General features: G+C 34.7%; 1 protein-coding gene across 3 annotated transcripts in view; it reads right to left on the reverse strand.

Annotated features, from left to right (window-relative positions):
* Nucleotides 1-7,446: 7,446 nt before the first annotated feature.
* The window catches only part of Brinp3 (BMP/retinoic acid inducible neural specific 3), a 391,171-nt gene continuing 376,565 nt past the window's right edge, over nucleotides 7,447-22,052 (reverse strand). For all 3 annotated transcript variants that reach the window (XM_085688142.2, XM_048431005.3, XM_087906438.1), the window contains exon 8: nucleotides 7,447-8,922. In XM_085688142.2, coding sequence (XP_085544268.1) covers nucleotides 7,806-8,922 — 1,117 coding nt within the window. In that variant the 3' untranslated portion in view covers nucleotides 7,447-7,805. The remainder of the gene's footprint in view (nucleotides 8,923-22,052) is intronic.

The raw sequence follows: 22,052 nt of genomic DNA on the forward strand, positions 1-22,052 counted from the left end.
TAGAAAAAATCTCATTGATGTCTTGTTTAACTAGTTGTCAGTGTGAAGATTAGTTGACATAGAATTGACACCATTAGTATGACTGACCTGAAATTATGAAACGTCTATCATTTATTTCCAATCATGTCAGTTTACTGAATTTTATTTATTTGTGCTATCTCATTACACATGGCTTACAATGAATAAATGTCTTTTACTTTATGTCTCATTCTTTAAAGTTAAGGAGTTTTTTTCATTTGTTATAATAGACATAGTCAAATGTACTAAAAATGAGGTAATAATGAATATTTAATGTTACAATCCCAGTTTCAGGGTATGTAGTATTTGCATTATAAATGCATTATTTTCATACATATAGAGAAGCATTATTATTCCCCAATATTTGTAGTTTTAAGCTGACAATTCTAGAGTTCCAGAACACCAAATATGGGATTTGAACAAATGAATATTGCCTTCATTTTATAGAATCCTTTTACTTTTCTTATTATAATATTTTCAGAGTTGATGTAAAAATTCCAATTACTAGATAAAAGCAAAGAAGATTACATTTCAAAATAAAGCTTATTCTGCCTTGAAGCATTTTTGTAAAATTGTTTAAGTCAGTTAAAGATTTATTATAAATATACTGATGAATTGTTTACATTGGTGCTTATATTTTCTATCATTATTAAAAGTTCATCTTATGAACCCTACTTTCCTTTATTTAAACAAGTATTTTAATTTTATAAAAATATAAAGTACTTATTCTACTTTTATTTGAAGAAAATAATTTTCACACAACTACTTAAATATTCAAGGAAAAGATTGTCTATGTTCTACTTCAATAGAATCTAGGAATGTGGGAATGGACAGACTTTGAGAGGGCTGAGTGTAGTTAACTGGCAGAATCATGAACCTAGTAGAGGTTGGTCATGGATTCATTCCCCAGAAGCAAAGATAAGAAAGAAAAATAAAAGGGCTTGTAATGTCTCAATTAGGAGTCAGCACATATTCTTTCAAAATAATATACTCTTTTATTAAAGAAAAATTTTAAATGAAAAATTACTTATGTAAAAGATTTATTAACATATATCTAAATTAAGCCACAATAAAATAAAATACATGTAGATGAGATCTTGAAAAAGGTGGCAATTTGTACACACATTGTTAGAGCACAAACTGGGCCAAGTAACTTGGAAAGAACTTTGGAATTTTTCAAAAGTTGAAGATTTATTTTATTTACTTCTTCTCTGCTTGCCACTTAAGTCTATTTTGAAAATCTTCATGAAAAATACATTGACCCTGTAGACAGAAATTACTGTGGTGAATATTTTTCACAAGGAGCTTGAATAAATAGTACAAAAATCATAATATTGGTTCTCTAAAATAACCAGGTAAGTTAAAGAACTTTGGGTAAGGAAATATATGTATGTAGTAAAAACTTACAAAAAAGGCAAGAATGAGTTCAAAATTAAGAATGATTATCATTTCATATAATCATTTATTTATCTTTATATTTGAAAGATCTTTTTAACGATTCTCTCTGTAATAATGGAACTAACAAAATAAAGGAAAAACTATCAGAAACCTGCAAAGAGATCACAATCTCACGTGGAAGGTCACTTGCACATCATGTCATGTTGTGAAAAATGATGCTGCTTTTGTTTATGTTGCAGAATATTACTTTAGCTATGTTATGGTGTGTTACTTTTATTTCTACAATATTTGTTTAATTATAAAAAAGATGTGTTATGTTTGTTTTACCTTGCCTACCTAGGGTACATACTTGGTCTAATAAAAGCTGAATGGCCAATAGCTACATAGAAGAAGAATATACAGGGCTGGTGGGGAGAGAGAATAAATAGGAGGAGGAGTCTAGGCTCCAATGGATTGAGAGAAGGAGGAAAGAATGAGGGAGAAAGACTAGGAAATGACTGGGACTAGAAGCCAGGCAGCCTCCAGACAACCAGAAACTAGCAGCGGAAAAAAAAAAAAAACAACTAGCAGCACTGAAAATAAGATATATTGGAGTGAAAGGTAAAAAGCCCTGAGACAAAATGCAAATGAATAAAAACAGATTAAATTATAAGAGTTAGTAGGACTAGAATGACATACATCTGTATATTCATAACTAATAAGTCTCCGTGTTAAGACTTGGTAGATATGTGGTGACCCAAAAGAAAACCTGCTACAATGTCACAGGGTAGTTTTAGTGCCTTGCTGGTTAATTAGTAAAACATACTTTGCAGTTATTTTATAGGAGGTATATTTCCTGATAATTGGACTAAAGTTATTAATTGGTTAAAGTGATTGCCACTGCATGTGGTAATTTCACATATGTACTTTTATTTTTTCTGAAATTTATTTATTATTTGTATCAATTCATCACATTTAGCTCACCATAAATATAAAATGATGTGACATGGATATTCTAATTCATCAGTCGATTGTAAATTATAAAAATTCTAATGCCACCTTCTTGTACACATGAAGATGTTTATCAAAATTTTCCACTTATTAAAATACATCTGTCAAATAGGGGTTGATGACTGAATTATTTCATAAAAGTTTCAGCGTTAGACTGCCAAAAATATGGAATACAGAAAAATAAATCTGACTGTGTAGGTGGAGGAGAAGGAAGTAGAATATCAGTACTAGAAAGCAAAAGAGACAGCAATGCTCTTGCCAAGCTGTGAGTTTTCAGGTTATAAATATCCCACAGGGTGGACATTTCTAAGGCCTGCTACAGTAAGTCTAATATTCATGACTGTTATTGTGGACAATGTTGGAGGAAAATCTCAGTTTTACTTATAAGTTATTATTTTAATAAAAGTAATCCAGATGCAAGTATACGGTGTAAACCTAACAGTGTTTCTAAGCTCTGTTTAATTGAATATGTTGATCTGGACAATATACAAAGGGCTCTTAAAATCCAGACCCATATTTATTATTTAAACATCTTTCACATTTTTTGGAGACAGTATCTCATTATATATTCCTGTCTAGGTTGGAACTGGCTATGGAGGGCCAGACTGGCTTCAGACTCATAGACTGGGCTGCTGGATTCTGCCTTTTTCATCCCGAGATTAGAGATGGTGTGTTGCACCACTATGCCTGGATTTAAAAGTCTATCTTCCTTGTTTCCATCTCTTTAACTTTTCAGTTTTCTACAGTCTGTGAAACTCACTTCACTTTATTGTCTTTTATTTCCATAATGCACAGAATTATTTGGCTTTGGTATCATTCCAAATGGAATGAGTTTTCCAAACAAATTAAGCATTCTTAATGAAAAAAAAAAAAAACAAAGGTCTTTCCTCTACATGAAAGAGGTGGGCTTTATTACAGATTTATACAAGGCTCTGCAGAGTTCTAGAATTATTTTACTGTTTTAATATGAATCATAAAAATAGAGAGAAAAACATGAAATCTAACATATTTTATTTGAATAAAGAAAGGTAACAAGGTATGTTATCTTTTCATTTGTTATTTGGATTTTGATTTTATCTAGTTAAAAATCCATTTGTCTAGGGTTGAGAAGAACTTGAGGGAATGGGATAGTCAAGATGGAGGAAGAACAGAGATGAGAGCAAAGAAAGGGATATCTTGATTGAGGGAGATATTATAGGGTTAGCAGAAACCTGGCTCTAGAGAAGTTCTCAGAAATCTACAAGGATGACCCTACCTAAGACCATAAACAACAGAGGAGAGGGGGCTCGATCTTGACTTTCCCTGTAGTCACACTGATTATTATCTTATATATCATCATAGAACCTTCATTCAACAGCAGATGGAAACAGAGGCAGAGACTCACATCAGAGCACTGGACTGAGCTCCCAAGGTCCTGCTGAAGAGTACAGGGAATGAGAATATGAGCAAAGAGGTCAAGACCATGAAGGGTTCATTTACTGAAACAGTTTATCTGAGCTGATAGGAGTTCACCAACTCCAGCTGGACTGAGAAGGGAAAAGCATAGGACCAAGCTAGTCCCTCTGAATGTGGTTGACAGTTACATGACTGGGGCAACCTGAGGGGCCACTGGCAGAGGCACCAGGATTTATCTCTACTGCATGTACTGACTGTGATCCTATTCTCTTTTGGTGTATACCTTGCTCAGCCTAGATATAGGATGGAGGGACTTGAACCTTCCACAAAGCAATGTGCCTTACCCTCTCTGAGGATTAGTTGGGGATGGGGTGGGAGGGTGTGTGAAGGGGATGAGAGGAGGGGAGGGAGTGGGAACTTGGATTGGTATTTTGTTTTAAAAAAATCTAATAAATTTTTTTAAAAAAATAAAAAAGTCCATTTGCCATCCCAGGAATAGCACCATAGATCACATTGTAATGGTAATCCTTTTATATGAAAAAGTGGAAACTTCCATGGAGAAACCTTATTTTCCGTGTGTGTGTGTGTGTGTGTGTGTGTGTGTGTCTGTGTGTGTGTGTGTGTGTGTGTGTGTGTGTGTGTGTATTTCAGAATTTCAATTTCCAAGGAATTGTTTCAGCTCACAATCAGAGACATACTATGAGGATATCATGAAGCTAGTATCAAGGGCTGTAGAGACAGGTCAGTGGTTAAGAGCATTTGCTGCTCTCATAGGGCACTGCAGTTTATTTCACTCACAACAGCCGAAAAATTCAGTTCCATGTAAACTTCTGCTCTCTTCTAGCCTCTGCAAGCCGCTTCATGCACTTTCATGCATACACAGGCACACACTCACTTGTAAATGAATAACAAAAGGACATTCACAAAGATTTTAACAATATAAAGGGAGTCAAAGAAAAACTCTCTGTGTGTTTGCTGAGAAGATATTTTTATTATAGATTTCCAAATTCTTCAGTACTTTAGAAGCAGAGGCCAGATGATCATATGTTCAAGTCTTTCCTTGCCATATAATGTTTTTGTTGCCAGCCAGGGCTTTAGGGAACCCTGTCTCAAACCAAAACAATTCTCAAATTCTTAAACTAATATTAGAAGAAATGCTTGTATAAAAACCGGTTCAAGAGAAATAAAATTGCTAAGGACTACACTGTGTAATATGTGTAATAGATTATTATGCTGTCTATTATTTATTAGACAGATATATCCTGATATTTAGCAATATGTGGCAGTTAATAATTGGTAAATATATTTTGGTCATATATCTTTTAAATATGCATCAATATTTTAGAATTTTCTTGGTATGTTTGCATACATTATTTTAATTATCATGGAATTTCTATTTAGAGAGAGGAACTCATTTTTTTTTCTCTGTCACTCTAAGAGACCACTAAGAGACTCAAATGACTTACTGGATAGTGTAACCAGAGAGTTTGTGCTAATATTACTTTATTCCATTTAAGCTGATTTTTACGTTAAGAATAACCATTACAGGAAGTCTATAAACACTTTCTTACCTGTGGTAGTAGGATCTTCTCTCCCTCATGCACAACCTGCCATATTGTGCCACTGATTGTTTTTATAATTTCCTCCAAATGATTGCTTCATAAAACCTGCTTGTAATTGTGTATAGCATTTAGACAGTTTCTGGACAGCAGAAATTTAGGTCAGCTGACATTCGTAATACTTTAAAAATAGTTATTTTAAAGACAATGATGATGCTGACCCGATGTGAATGATTGATTATACAAGGTAAATGATTATTCTATTTCATTTTCAGGTATACTGTGAGAGCTCTTGTATATTACAACATTGCCTGATTTTGATGCACTTACTTGCTACTTTTCTTTGACCACAGTTTTTACCTTATATCAAATTAAACAAAGATATATATTAGTTCCTTTAAAATCGGTGGTGTAAATAAAAGTGATTTAATTCATTCTAGGAAAATTTGTGTTCAACATCTTGAATGGTGGTTTTTAAGACTTTTACTAGTCTTTACTTAAGAACTAATATCCACATTTAAGTGAGTACATATCATATTTGTCTTTCTGTGTCTGAGTTACCTCACTCAAGATGATTTTTGATAATTTCATCCATTTGACTGCAAATTTCATGATGTCATTTTTTCTAATAGCTGAGCAGTACTCTATTGTGTAATTGTAACACTTTTTCTTAATTAATTCTTTCTTGGAGGGACATCTAGGATGTTTCCAGTTTCTGGCTATTACAAATAAAATTGCTATGAACATTGTGATCCTGGGGGAGAAAAAAAGAAAAAGAAGCTGGGATGAATCTATGAAGTGAAAAATGCATGTCAGGATATAATGTATGAGAGAAGAATAAAAAGAAAAATTGAGAACAAATATATTGCATTAGAAATGAATTTGATCAACCATTCTGAATTTTTGCTCTTTTTCTACAAAGTGAATAAAGTAGTGTGAAACTAAGTATTAATGTTTACCAAAAGAATATTTACAACGAAACCAAAACTTTGAAGAACAGTTAGCATTTATATGAGTTTTCTGATGAATTTCTTACAAACAGCAAATAGTCTATTGAAAATAAATTCAGTTGGATATTAGACCTTGGTTATTATGCTTTGCTTTATAGATTTACTAAGTATTTGTTGTAGACTCTATCAGTTTGTTCTCTTGTAAATGAAAAGATATACCTCAAGAGTCAAGAAGATGTGCAGAATGCTTACATCAATTGTAATTTTTGTTTCACTCTCCTTTCTGGAGTCCTGTTTTCCTGTACTCTTAGAAAAAAATGTTCTATGACCTCAACAAAGCAGTCATTAACAGATTTGGTTAGAAAATAAGGAAAAATTGTGAAATATACCTGGACATGGCATGTGTGACAAGTAACAAAATATTTTACTAATCATATGCTCTAATAAATATTAAACTTAAATTTATGGAAAAATAACAAAATATATATCTAGTTTTATATAGCATACAAATGAAAAATTCAATCTAACTTTCAAAGATACATTTACTGGTTATGAAAGTTCCCCATATCAAGCCTATTTCAGCCATGTCTCAGAAAGAAATGCATGTATTTGTCAGGTACGTTCTTGTTCATTTTTATACTCTTACATTATAGATTGTGAATTCTAGAGATGTTATCTTATGGATATTGATAAGAATTAGCTTTTTATTCTTTGTAATTATTAAACAAAATTTTGGTGACTGATTATGATAATTGAAATAAGTGATGAGGTGGATTGGTAGGAAGATTACTGATTTATGCTCTTTGTACTTTGTCTTATAAACATTTATTTTGATGTATGTTTGCTGGAATATATTGATATTTATTTAGGAATTAGTTTGTATGACAATTTTAATGATGATTGCTTCTCATTTAAGTTTTCCATTGAAGCTGATAAACATCATTCAACCAATCTTCTCGTCACCATGAGAAAGGAACTGGATGTGGGAATTCTCTCTATTTGGGTTTTTCAAAAATGAGATCAGAAGAAACGTTCTACCATTTCCATTAAAAAGTCCTGAAGAATTTTCCCCAGGTTCTCACAAAGTGTGTAGAAATAGAACTCGTTTCATGGAAAAAAAATGAATTCCACAGCACTTCTTGTTAATAACTGTTCAGCTACAAAATTTTATTGATATCTTTTTATGTTCCCTCTAGAGGATGTAATGCACAAAAGCATTGCCACGGAACATATAAAATTACAAATGAAATTTATTGTAAAAAGTAGAATGTCTTATAGACTGGTGTCAGTATTTATTTCATTCATAAACCAAAACTGTAGTATAATATATTCATTGTCAGCAAGTTCATGTATGTAAATTGCCATCCAACGTTATTGACTGATATAAGACAGATATTGAAAAGACAATTTAAATTTACTTTTCCAAACAGAAACTGTTCCACAAAAGCACTGTAAAAACTCCTTCAAGGTTTTGGGTTGTGCTTGACATTTACGGTTAACTACATAATTTGGTTGTGTCATAATCCACTGTGTTTGGTAATTTGGCATTAAATGCCTGCAGAGCAGATTGAATTCTCACCACCTCACTAGTAGACAGCTTGAGTCTATGACGAAGCAAGCAAGAGAAAAGATCTAGACGGCGCTGACCAGGTGGGGAGAGTTTATTTACACGGTCTCTTATCTCTAGTAGCTGCAAAAGTGCCGAGTCCTGGGATCCCTGAGTGTAGGGGTAGTCCAGCTGCAAAATCAGGTCCCGGATAGCTTCAGGATCGAAGTGCATGCTGTAGCCAAACACTTGAATGTTGTTGATTTTCATGTAGCCCAGGTTCCGAGAGGGGTCAATAAACTCCAAAGGCTCATAGTAAATGCTTTCGTTGCTGTTGGGGCCATTTGCCTTGATGCGGCTCCTCAGGTAGATGTGTACTGTTTCAAAAAACGTCTTCCATTTGTTTCCCAGAGTCAGTGTCCAGTTATAGCACTGCAGTGGGAGGTCCAGCTTAGTCCGCTCCCAATCGGGAAAGCTGCTCTCACTCACAGGCATAAACCAGCTCTCGGAATGACTGCCTCCGAATGGATTGATGTAAACAGCCAGCACTGGCTCCAACGTGCTGTTTTTAGTTAAGCAAATCTGTAAAGAGAGACCCAAGATCATGTGGACCAGGCTGGACTTGTACTTGTTACTCTTCAGGGTCAGGAGCATCCGCTTTCTCCAGGAAGGATCGAACCAGCTATTGAGACGCATGTCATTGCTGATAAAGATGGCATGGACTTCTATTCGTCGGTCGGTTTTCTGCAACAGGTATTTCATCTCCAGGTCTTGCAGGTCAGTCTCAAAGCCAATGTAGTGGTCAGTTGACTCAGCGACTTCAGGCTTGCACAGTCCCTGGCTCAGCATGTAGCCCGTGTTGCAGGTGCCGCAGCGGGTTCGGTTGTCAGGTGCACATGTCAGGCAAGCAGAGGCATCGCCCACAGTGCAGGGCAGAAAGGCTGTGCACACGACCTGGTCGTTCGGACAGGTGCAGGAGTGGGTCTCCTCAGAGAAGCTGCCCAGGAGGCCGTTCTCATTGCAGTAGAGAAAAGACTGGATGCGAGAGAGCCAGTAGGTTGAAGTTCTAGAAATAAAAAAAAAAAGCAAATCTAAATAAATACTTCGATTCTGTTTAGCGAGTGTGTGTACTTGAAATGCCATAAAGTAAATACCAACTCACCACACTCTGAACTTTTTGTCAAATTTACAAACAGCAAAAATAAAAAAAAATAAACCATCACACGCACACACACACACGCACGAAAAAAGAAAAACAATTGAAACCAATTGATTTCTCTTTATTATTACTTCCACAAAATCCAGAAACTGCTAGATTGTTTGAAACATATGAAGTATGGGTGTTGGACAATGGATGCAATGGGAAGTCATTAGGTATTGGGGGTAACACGATCATTAATGAGTTTACTCCATGGTCATCGAGAGTAAATTCCTTAAAACGATCAAGTTTACCCTCGATGCTGTCTCTTGGCAGTAGCAGCACCACCACCATCAACTGCAGCAACAATAACGACAGCAATCTCTCAATAGCTTGCCCATGAATCTTGGATTCCTGGCCCTGGAACTGAGAGCCATTCAGTTTATTTTCATTATGTACTAGTCAGTAAGCGTCTAATATTGTGTTTTAGGAGTGTCACTGGACTAAGAAAAATTCATTTCTGAGTTTTTTCTAAATACTTTTAAGATGAGTTCTCTGAAAAATTCTCCCCACACTGTGCCTAAATGTTGAAAAAGTTATGCAGTTCTGTGTAATAAGATGTGAGACTGTATGTATGCAGTTGTTGGCCTATTTATTTCACTTTGTTCTGTTTCTTTACTTCTGTTTGTCTCCCTCCATCTTTCCTTTCTTTTTCCTTTTTTCCTTCTCTCCCTCTCTCTCTTTCATTCACTCCCTTCCCTCTTACTTTTCGGTTTCCTTCCCTATATTCTTGCTTATTTAGTTCTGTACATGTGTCTCTAACATAAAGCATATAAAATGCATATCACATCTGAATTGAGGATTCAAATTTCCTCAAAATCAAAGCATAAATTCTTAGCTCAAAGTCATCTCTCACTGAAAACTGTAATCATGTTTCGACATCATAAAGACAAATTAGTTGGCCTAACCCTAAAGGCAGAGATCACAATTGTAAGGTACTATAGAAAGAATTGTTGGGGCATTGAGAAAAAGCAGTTATTTTCTTAGCTTTTACATATTGTCACCCAGTGTTTAGACTATTCTTGTTCTCACAGGCATACTGATAAAACATCGTGCTCATTTTCTTGCTTTTCAGCTTGTCTTATGGATATTGACAGCTTAGCCTTCATCCAATCCCTGCACCTGCTACGGAGAACTAGCAATGGGAGACTTGCCACACAGCCTCTTGTCCTTCCCCTTATTAACCACCCTCTGACCACTTGACTGTACGTCACAAGGAAGTTTTCAACGAAAAAGAAATTCGATAAATTTCTTTTCTTTACTCTTGGTGAAATCTTGGTGTAAGCAGCTGTCAAAATTGGGTACTCAGCCAGCTTCAACATTGCTTAGTGGATTTTTTAAAATGTACTGAAAAATTCAGATGGTTTTCCCCAGACAGAGTAAAATTTGTTTCTGTTGCATAATTTCATAACTTTAAAAAGATTTTGAATTAAATATCTTCAAAATTCCCAAGTAGATTATGTTTTTCATATTTCTTTTTTGACAAAGTAGTAAGCAAGTAAAATAATATTGTCTTCTGTTGATGCATATTTGCACATCCACATATTCACACACACACACAGATTGCCGAGGCATATTTATACCACATATTGACACAAACATCATTGATGCATATTCACACATCCACAGGTTTACACAAACAGATCATTGATGCATATCCATACATACACACATACACACATTCACATGCAAACAGATCATTGATACATATTTGCACACACACACAAATTCACATACACAAATCCTTGGCTCAGATAAACTAAGATTTATGAGGTTTAACCACTGTATAGTTTTCCTACCATCTTGGTGGGAGACAGGATCATCTACAACTTTTTATCAAGTGTTTGTCATTAGTTTTGACATTTACTTAAAAACAGTTCATAGAATGAAGAGAGAATGAAATGATGTAAGAAAAGATTAGAAGGAAGGAATGGAAGATAAAAAAAAACCCAAATCATATGAAATAGACACCATGGATTTTGAAAAGCATAAGAAAGAGGCTTGGGGACAAACATAGGGAAAAAAAACAATCCAAGCAATTACTACCTAAATACATGAAAAATAAAAAGAACCCATTTGTCCCTGCCCCATAAATGGGAGTGGTTGCTATGTAACCAAATTTTCACAAAAATTTGCAGGATATATTACAAGGAAGAAAGTACTTTCCCAAGTTCATCTCAAATCTGCTTGGGAATAAAAAATTAGTTAAGACCTAGGGACACCTAAATCATGATGAATTATGTATTATACTAACTTGAGAAGATAAATCCCTTGCCATAAGGCAAACACTAAAGCCTAGCTTAATAAACAAATTCTGTCGTGTTCCACAAATATGAGTTTACTGTTTCATAAAAGACCTCACAAAATGGGTCAGTTGCATTGAAAAAGAATAAAATATCAGAGGGTTGTTTTATGAATCAAAGTAGTCCTTCAAAAATTCCAAGGTAACCCATAATATATATGTTTGCAGAGGACCTAGCCCCAACACATACAGGCTCCTTGATTGTAAATTCAGTCTGTGTGATCACCTGTGAAACCTGATTAGATCATTCTGTCAGTTGCAGAGGTGTCTCCTACCCCTCTGGCTTCTATAATTGTTCAACAATACTTTCAGATAGCAAAGGCCTTAATTCTCCCATCAAAAGGTACACAATGACAGAATGAATGAAAAACCAACATCCATCTTTCTCTTGTATACAAGATTTCTAGTAAGAGCAATTAAGTAATATCATTTCTTGACTGTTTATTAAGATAATATGTTAAACACAGCTAATGTCAAGTTATTTCAGATTTCGATGCATATTTACTTTCTTGGCATATGATTATTATGTAATGAGATTATAGTCTATAATATAAACATTATTTTCCTGTGATATTTTTAAATAAATATTATTTTGTTTTAATCTTAAAAGCTTTTTATTCTGTATCTTTGCAATAAAACTGTTAAACATTTAGAAAAAAGAATCAAAGTACATTTAGTTGGATAATTAGAATACATGCAGAATTAATAGGAAAAAAATACAAAATCCTATTTCTGTGATCATCAGTGCTGTTACTACCATAACTTTAAAAAAATCATTGTAAGTAGTTCCTTTATTATAACTGAATTTCCCCAGGAAAAATGAGCATTTTTCTTTAACAATTCATATCTCCATGATTCATAATACACTGTAGCAATACATTTAAATTTCATGACAATAGGTGCCCTTTTGTTCACTGAGACTCTACTCTGAAGTGCATGCTGTTTCCATGTGATGTTTGCAAAGCCCTGGAAAGTTTTGCAGTATACATTGTAAATGCTAACAATTTTCTCTGAGGTATTAGAACATGTGTTGATACAAAAACAATTACCTCTTCTCATTGTTAAATCCTCTCTGAGCACTAATAATCTTATTTCAAAGGTCCTTTATTTCAGCCTTCTAATCCTTTATTGCTTCCCAAATCTGTGGAATGTGTATCTAAATTTTAAACCTAAACAATATAATTTCTGTATCTCTTTGAAATTGAGGATTACTCTTTTGGGAAGGCCATTTCATTTTAGCTTTCATAGATTTGTCCTCCTTAGACCTTAATACCTTAAACTAAATATAAATTCTGGGGATTAAACACCCACAGCCATTTAAACAATCATAAGCTGATTGTTAGCTCAGTCAGAGAGATCAAGCCAGGAAATTCTCTGTCACTCTCCTTTTTCACTTGGCTGCTCTGGGCATTGCAGTCTTGGCAGTATTGCCCAGGGCTCAAACTGACACTTGACACACAACAGTTTTGCTCTTGGAGATAATTGTACACTCTGAGGAAAGGAAAATTCATTTTTAAACTATGATTTTCTCAGTGAAATTTACAGAGTGATGGTGGGATTAGGTAAGAGAGAGGGGAGCAGGAACAGAGACATGTGATATATGTTTATATTTCTTGGTCAGAGACAAAAGAAATAAACTAAATTAAATTAAAATAAATATCATTTTGATATTCTCCATGAAATACCTTCTGAGCATTTTTCAATATGATTAAAATCTCATGACTAGGTTAAAAAAGAATCTTTAAAAAATTAGGGTAAGTGGCACAGGACTATAATCATAGCGATTCCAGACTGATGATGAAGGAATGAAGCTGAAAGTCATCCTGGGCTATAGAAAGAGTTCAAGTCTAGCTAAGGCAATTAGATTTTTTTTCACAGAGTAAATTCAGAAATTTGTCTGAGGATGCAGATCGGTGGTAGATTGCTTGCCTAAAACACTTTAGTATCAATGTTTAATGGAGAGACTGAAAACATAAATACTATGAAATTGGGTATTAATTTCATGGGATAATATACAAGTTTTCTGTATTTCTAGCCGAAATGTCCATTTTCATTTATTATAGCCTTGAACATTTAAAATTAGAATGGGGAAATGGGTCAAGTCAAATCACTACCATCTTTTGGTAGTGTATTACTTCTTCAGAATTATTTGGAAAGAAAGTGAAATGTGATCTCTATCCACAGTTTGGAACATGGAACGAATCTTTCAGTCCAGGAAGTAATAGTTACATAAGAGGTTGTAACCTTTGGGTAAGCAGAATCTATCTTATGGTGATGTTTTGGTTTTGCATGATTTTGAATGCAAATAATAAAATCAGAAAAGAGACTCAGGCAAAGTTGTTCAAATCCTTTCAAAAGAGATGTGGCTAGATTTGATAGACTAGTAAGACAAAATAGACTGTGTGTGTGTGTGTGTGTGTGTGTGTGTGTGTGTGTGTGTGTGTGTGTGTGAGAGAGAGAGAGAGAGAGAGAGAGAGAGAGACAGACAGACAGACAGACAGACAGACAGACAGACAGAGAGAGGAGAGAGAGAGAGAGGAAGGGGGTGAAGGGAGAGACAGAAATAGAGAGAAACCAAGAGAGGAGAGAAAATGAGAGACAGAGAGGCAGAGAGACAGAGACAGAGACACAGAGACACAGAGAGACATGGTGTTAAGATCTTCTAACTTACAAAGGTATACAATGGTGTACTTAAGGCAAGATGCTGTACTGAGGGTTGATGCAGAGACGATGGCTGAATACTGCATACTGACTTGTTCCTCAAAGCTTGCTCACCCTTCTTTCTCATAGCACCCAGGACCACCAGCCAGGGCTGGTTATACTCAAAGTGCAATGAACCTACTCATATCCTCAATCAAGAAAATGCCCTACAAGTTTTTCTCAGGCCATTCTGGTGCTATTTATTTTTTAGTCAATGTACTTCCCTCCCAAATAAATCTAGCTTGTGTCATGTTGACATGAAATTAAACAAATTTGTGTAGAATTCACACTTACTTTTAAAAAATAGAATCTCTCTGGGTGGTGTTGGCACACACTTTTAATCCCAATACTTGAGAGGTATAATCAGGTGAATCTTTGTGAGTTCAAGGCCAGTATGGTCTACAAGAGATAACAGTTCCAGGACAGAATCCAAAGCTACAGAAAAACCTTGTGTCGAAAAATCAAAACCAAATCAAATAATCTCTGATTATTCTAAAGTAGAACGAGAGATGAAGTACTGGCACGATTGGTAATGGTGGAACCCAAGTGACTGTACATATTCTGGAATAAATGTACAGACAAAAGATGAAGACCCAGAGCTTCTTTCTGAGGACTGTCTTTAGTATTGAATTTTCCTTTCTCCATGTAGCTTCATTTAATAAGCATTCCTATAGTGGCTTAACTAGTCTCCTTTTCAATTTTCAAGGACAACATCTGTAGTTATACCTCTCAATGTGAGGTATATTTTGATCAAATGTTAGATGATAGGAAACTGCTCTCCCCCATCAAGAATTACCTCTAGTATATGAAAGTACGAGAATTTTAATTGACTTTCTTCCCAGTTATTTTTTTTACTTTCATCCTCATCAAAAAAAATTCCAAAGAACATATTTATTTAAACAAAGAACTCAGTATATGCTTCCCAATGCTCATAAGTTTTACCCAACCCATCTCACTAAGAAAAAAATATGGAAAAATTGATAGAACTTCCTCCTAACTAATCTGTAAATAGTAATATTCTTAAATTGACACAGAAGAGCCTATTAAATACTACAAAAAGTTTTCCCTAGCAATAAGTCTTAAAGCTACCTAAGTATACATACATATGTAAATTACAATTAAATAGCAACCACATGATGGATGAAAACAAGCCTTGGCTAGATATCATGATCTCAATAAAAAAAAAAAACCTTGTACAAGGAATAAGTTATACCATTTTTTGAGTTGACGGTCAAAGTAATTTCATAGCACCCCCACAAATAATATGACTTATCAATGCTATTGGTTGCATTTCACAACCTGACTGACAACAATATGTTGTTGCTGATAACAATAATATAGGGCATTGCATTGAAGTAATTAATCTAGTGGTCACTTACATTTTACCTTATTGACTAACATTCACAATATTAGAAGTTATACACATGCTGTTGTGGGAGAAAATGAATCAGTCTCACCTAGATATAAGTCTGTGAGCTATAATTGTGCCATGTTTCTGAGGGATTGGTTTGATTGATGATTGGCAGGAGTGGGAGTGGGTTGGGGCAGTCCAATGTAGGAGACACCATCCCCAATGTAAGTGGAATATATAACAAAGTAAGCTGAGTATGAGCCAGGCAAAAACCTTCCTCACTAGTTTCTACTTCTATGTCTGCCCTTACTTTCTTCAATTATGGATTGTGACTTGGAAGTTAAGTTCAATAAACCCTTTCCTCTCTACTTGCTCTTATGCTCAAAATGCTTTGTCACATCAACAGACAACAAACTAGGATAACTCACTTAGCAGTTCATTTTGAATTTCAAAGACAAATATACACAAGAACATATACTATAAAAAAACACTGCATTTCACTTTTCCTGATGAACATCTCAATGCTTGCTAGACAGTTCTATGTTATGAGAAAATAGTTCTCTGTATCCAAATTACATACCTAATTTTTTCCTCCCTTGTGTCAAATTTAAAGCTAAACCAGGTCTATCCTTAAGGCTTTAATGCTATTTCCTCTATTCATGACTTCCCAAATAGCCTTAGGCTAATTCTAAAAAAATTAACCCATATATGAAATGGCCCTTTAAGGCATTTCTTTTAGATGAAGGCCTCATGAACACTATTAAATATAAGTTAAAATAAATGCCTGGGATCTTCTCTGAGACCATAGAATGTGTTTCCTCATCCTGACCAGCTGCAATTAGTTCTAAAACATTAGTCATTTCAAAAATCATAATGCTCTCTAACAATTCCCTTTCACACACACACGCATATATTCTCCACTTCTGTTTAAAGGACCAATTCAATCTGTAGTAAGTTTGCCTATGGAAAATTAACTATCAATTTTAAGCATTTCAAAATCAACCAGTCTTACTATTCTACCGGCCTAATGATTATTTCTGCTTTTGCTTTTACTGTGCCTCCCTCACTATCCATCCCCTATGCATCAACAAAGAAGGTATTTCTGACCTATGATGACATAGATTTTTCCCCTTTTAGAATAGTAACTAATTGTAGGCATGGTGTCACAAAGTCTTTAAGGATAACGAGGCATTTTACTTGTTCAGTCTTTTCTCTGGCTTTTCTCTAATTACATTCAGTTCACATTTCATAACCCTAAGAAGTCTGCTCAGTATTTTCTGATAATTTTACTTTAAATAGATATGTTCAGTTAAAAAGCCATAGTAATCTCTCACATTAGATAGGACTCTCTATATTCCCTCTGGGACAGTAGTTGGAACCACTCCTCAATACCTATATTTAATACAAGTAAAGTATCTTTATTAATGGGACCTAAAAACAATCACGACTCAGGAAAGATCCTCAAACAATTATCACATTATTCTCTTTTGTCCTCTCCATTACTCTGCCCTAAGGTAACCAGCTTCTAGAACAATTTGTGTGTGTATTTAGTGTTATCTATAATAATTAGCTGTTCACCCTATATTACCTCTAAGCGGTAATGATATAATCAGAATGGGATTCACATCATGGCAGAGATATCAAAACTGGGTACCAAGGACATCTTGACAATTAACTGAACAACACAAGAAAATAAAATAGATTTCAAGCATTACTTACAGTTTTAACAAATAATAGCGATCTAAACTGAATATAGTATTCACTTATTTAAACATTTTGAAACATAAATAACAAATAATAGCTCTTATGTTACGTGAATGGTAGTAACATTCTAAGAAAATATTTGCAAAATTTTCACTGAAGTTATTGAGTGTTTCTGGGATGATAGTGGACAGCAGCTTTGGAAAAAATGATAGAGTTGTTATTTCTATGATATGAATGATATAGATGTAAAAATCACTTTAGAAAAATTAAAGCATATCCTCTATTTCAGCAAAATTAGAAAAGTAAATATAATCTCAGAATAACTGATAAAAAATGATCAGTATACAAAATGCTATGTCTAAGTAGAAATGCCAGACTCAGGATGACAAAAAAAGTTATGTTTAATACATAAATATTTTGTACTTAGCAACATTAAAGTATAAAGTTACCCTTACACAGTAATGACAGTAATCCTGGGTATCTTCCTAAGTACTTGCAGTGACTATGAATGTATTCAGATTAAGAATATTATAATCAGTAAAGAAAGAAAATAAAAAAAATCTGGCTTTGATTCTACCTTTGATTAAAATTCTTATGACAATAATTTGGTTTCTCAACTAGTTTTTCTGCTGGTACAAACCTAACTTAAAGCACACAGTTGTTAGAAATCTTGTGACAGCTATGTAATCAAGAAGCATTGCTTCAAACTGAACATTAAATTATATATTGGTTATAAATTTGTGTGAATTATATACTGATTATCTTAATACTAGTATAGCTGTAGATACTATACTGTATGTTTATTAGGAACTGGAAAAGTGAAAAATATATATATATAATTAACTTCCAGGTTCTATTCAAAAAATCTTTTGGAAATCATATCATCAATGCCACACAATTTTATGAGTTCTGGATTTTGCTAGAAATCACATCTAGTAGGTTAATGCGTGTTCATTTATGTTTCAACTGGTGAAAAACTACAATTGTTGAAGCAGTTTTTAACTTATATCTTTAAAAATTTGGCTCAAAAATATACTAATATCAAAGGTTGTAAACTCATCCTGTTTCATATGAACCTTTTAATCAAGGAAAGATAACAAATAGCTACTTTCTGTTGATTTTTCCCTAGAATTTAAATATTACATTATAATAAATAAAATCAATATGTATCAAATGACCAGCTTGAAGACAAGAGAATTCCAGTGTGTCTACTACTCTTTTGTCTCATTTCTCAACTGAGATAAGAAAGTGATGAATTATCTTAAATGGTTATCCCATAACTATTTATAAATCAAATGCAAGAGCCAATACTTTAGTCTTTGGGTTCTCAGGCAGACTTACACAATATTGAACATCTCTTTCACTGCAGTGATAAGACTTTCCATTAACAAAATATCATCTGTTTGGTAAAAATAATGAGTCTTTCTGGATGTTATCAGCAGTAATACAAATCAAACAGGAATTCAGAATTACTCTTCTCTCTTACTTGTAGGTTAAACCATGAAATTATAGATGGGAGCCCCTTATCAACTGTCAGAAAAATAGACAGAAATTTCAGTCACTTGAAGAGCTTAATCTGTTCTGTTGTCAAAATAAAAATCCATGTTTATCCATATTCCTTCTAGTTTGAACTTCATTGAACATTTCCACAGTTAATCTACTTACAAATTATTTGAAAATAAGTTATTTTTATCCATAAGTTATTTTAAATTCTTTTTAATTAATAAATCATTGCTTGGACTCTTGAAAAAAATATGGAAAATAAACAATATCAGTTTAGGCTTTTGAATCATGAGTAATTTGCAATCCCTCAGTTACCTAGGACACTCTATACTTTGAACATCTATGTACACAGGTCTAAATCACATTCTTCCCAGCTTCATGAGCCATGGAAGCAGTCTTCCAAGGCTCCCATACATGGTAAGTAACAGTATGGAGGTCAATTTTAAATGCCAACCTTAATAAAGTTACACTAAAGCATAATTCTCTGTATTTCTCTGTATGTTTATGTGGATATTCCACCATGCAGTGCTCAGCACACACTGATGACTGATATATTTTCCTCCCATGTAAATAATACAGCCAGACACAGTGGAGAGTGCTGAGATTTGCTGGTGTTTAGCTTTGCTCTAAGTTCAATTAGCTCTGTCTTAAAGGAATGTGGTTGAGGCTAATATAGCTGTAAACCCAAGCTCTCTGCTGCTTCCATATGCACATAAGCACTTCTGCTTGCACATTAGCATGTATATACACATCATATGTACAAAGAAGAACAACAACTCCCGCCCTCTACAAACACATGCATGTACCAGTTTTTTTTTACAAAACATAGTAGTGATTTGGGCTTTATGATAATTATTTTCTTACATAAGTGCTATACATTATTTTAACTTTCCATTTCTAATATAAGGCTCAGTACACACACACACACACACACACACACACACACACTGAACATGACAACAAAAATAATGATTCAAGTATAAATTTCTTCCCTATTAGGTGCCAGCACAATAGCAATAGCTTGATTATTACAGCTAACAAAACATTTTCTTAGGAAAATGTACTTAATAAAAATAAGCTACAATTCCTGTTTCTCTTATACTTAGAGATGCTTATGTGGGTCTGTTTGGAGATAAACTAAAATCTAAGAGAGTATGGTGTTGTATTTCTGAAAGAAATCAACAGTATTTGCTTTCTGTTGTTTATTCTAATACATATCCTATCTCAGGCATAAGGAAATACCTTGTGAATTCAAGACAGAAAACAGATATAGTAGCTAAGGGAGAAGAAACAATAAATAATTTATACTTCTAGAAAGCTATGCCCTTGGATTGACAGTGCTCCCTATAAGAACCGTAGAATTACAGCATCTCTTCCCAATAATGGGCATAAGAAACCTTTACAATGTTGGTTAGGCTATTCTAAGTGATTCCCAGGACAATGCATATTATTGATGCAGCCCTTGGCTGTCTCTCAGGCATTGAAAGTAAGTTACCTATTGCTGAAAATACCACATACTTAAGGCAGAGGACTTAGATGATTTTATCTGAATCTAACATGAAGGTAAATCCCGTGCTTCACCTTCCATAGGCTCTGAAAATACAATGCAAGCTTTGGAAAGAGGAAAACAACTAAATATACCTTGCAAATGCAGCAGCCGTGAATCATAACAGTGATGACCGTGGTGAGATTTTCATATAGATACAAGTGGTACTCATATTTTGGTAACAATCAATGGTTTAATTGGACTTAAAGTTCACGTAACAAGAGGGGAATAATTGCTGGTACTAGAAATCTAATCAATTTTCCTCTGCCAGTGTCATCAGGGTCCTTAGAAATGAATCTACTACTGTAACTTTTCTAGAACAGCACAGTTCTTAACTACATTTTGAATCTTATCCTTATGCCAATAGGTAAGTATAGCTATGGCCCCTTCCCAAGGAAACTTCTCTTACAACAAAGGGAGACCACAACAGAAAAACACATCTGAATACAGCAGAGAGATGAATGGATCTGGGGGACACAAGCCCCAGTGGACACATCTACAGAGCTATGAATCTATGACTCAGGGGAGATATACTCACATAGAAGAAAAAATTAACAGAGTCCAAGAACAAGGCCAACACTACAGGCAGATAGACTATTAGGAATGGGAGATTTTCTCTGTCCCAGGGAAGAACTTCTTTATTTATCCAAACCAAATGGTAGGTAGCCTCCACTTAAATGGAGAACATTTAAAGTTGTCTCATTATTCACATCCATGCAACAACCAAACGGACTCAGACTATTATATTTACAAACTTGTGATACACAAACATTTCGTGATTTTTTATTTTGTGTGTGGTTTGTGTATGTGGATAATGATTAAAGAATAAAATAAAAAGGGGCAATTAACATGAGAGGGTGCATGGGAGGAGTTGGAGGTAGTGTCCTAATTCCAAGTTAATTAAAAATATAGCAAAAATTTTAAATTGCGATCCCAGCTTCCATCCAGAGGGCCATCGGAGGGGTGAGTTTGCTTCAGGCTGGCGGCAGGGGCCCAGCGAGGAGGAGCTCGGACTTTCCCCGACCCCATAGTCTCTCAGGTCATCCTGCAGTGCTGGCTCCACACTGCTAAGCTCTCCCGCCTGCCACCCAGCTTCCATCCAGGTACAAATTCCTATATTTCTCCCTTCCCACTGGGGCCATAAAATTTCCCCAGCTCAGCTGCCTTGCACACTGGGCCTGCACTGTAGGCTCATCCCGGAGAGAGGGAGTGCCTGTGCTTCAATAGCCTGCCTGAGGAAAGGTATGCATTCTATCAGTGAATTCCCTACCCAACAAGGGAACCTGACCCGCTACCAGAAGTTCCAATAGACAGCATTTGAAGGAAGAGATGGTCAGACACCAAGGCAAGACCTCCTTCAACAATCTGAAAAACAACATGAAAACACCAGATCCCAACGACGCTACAATAGAAGGACTTGAACACTCTAACCCAGAAGAAGTGGAAAAAAGTGCCATTGTGAAAGCAATAGAATCCCTTAAACAGGATATGAATAACTCCCTTAAAGAACTGGATGAGAAGTATAACAAAAAGTTTGAAGAAATGAGTATAGAAATGGATGAGAAATATAACAAAAAGTTTGAAGAAATAAGTAAATCCATGAATGATACCCTGAGAAACCAAGAAAAAACAATCAAACAGGTAAAGGAAACAGTCCAAGAATTGAAAAATGAAATGGAGGCAATGAAGAAAACACAAACCGAGAACCGGCTGAATATGGAAAACCTAGGTAAACGAACGGAGACTACAGAATCAAGCATAACCAATAGAATACAAGAGATAGAAGAATGAATCTCAGATTCTGAAGATACCATAGAGAAAATAAATGCTCTGGTCAAAGAAAACGGCCGATCCAACAAATTCTCTTCACAAAACATTCAAGAAATCTGGGA

Source organism: Myodes glareolus, chromosome 5, assembly GCF_982192425.1.
Source record: "Myodes glareolus chromosome 5, mMyoGla1.1, whole genome shotgun sequence".
In the NCBI taxonomy this organism is placed as follows: Eukaryota; Metazoa; Chordata; class Mammalia; order Rodentia; family Cricetidae; genus Myodes; species Myodes glareolus.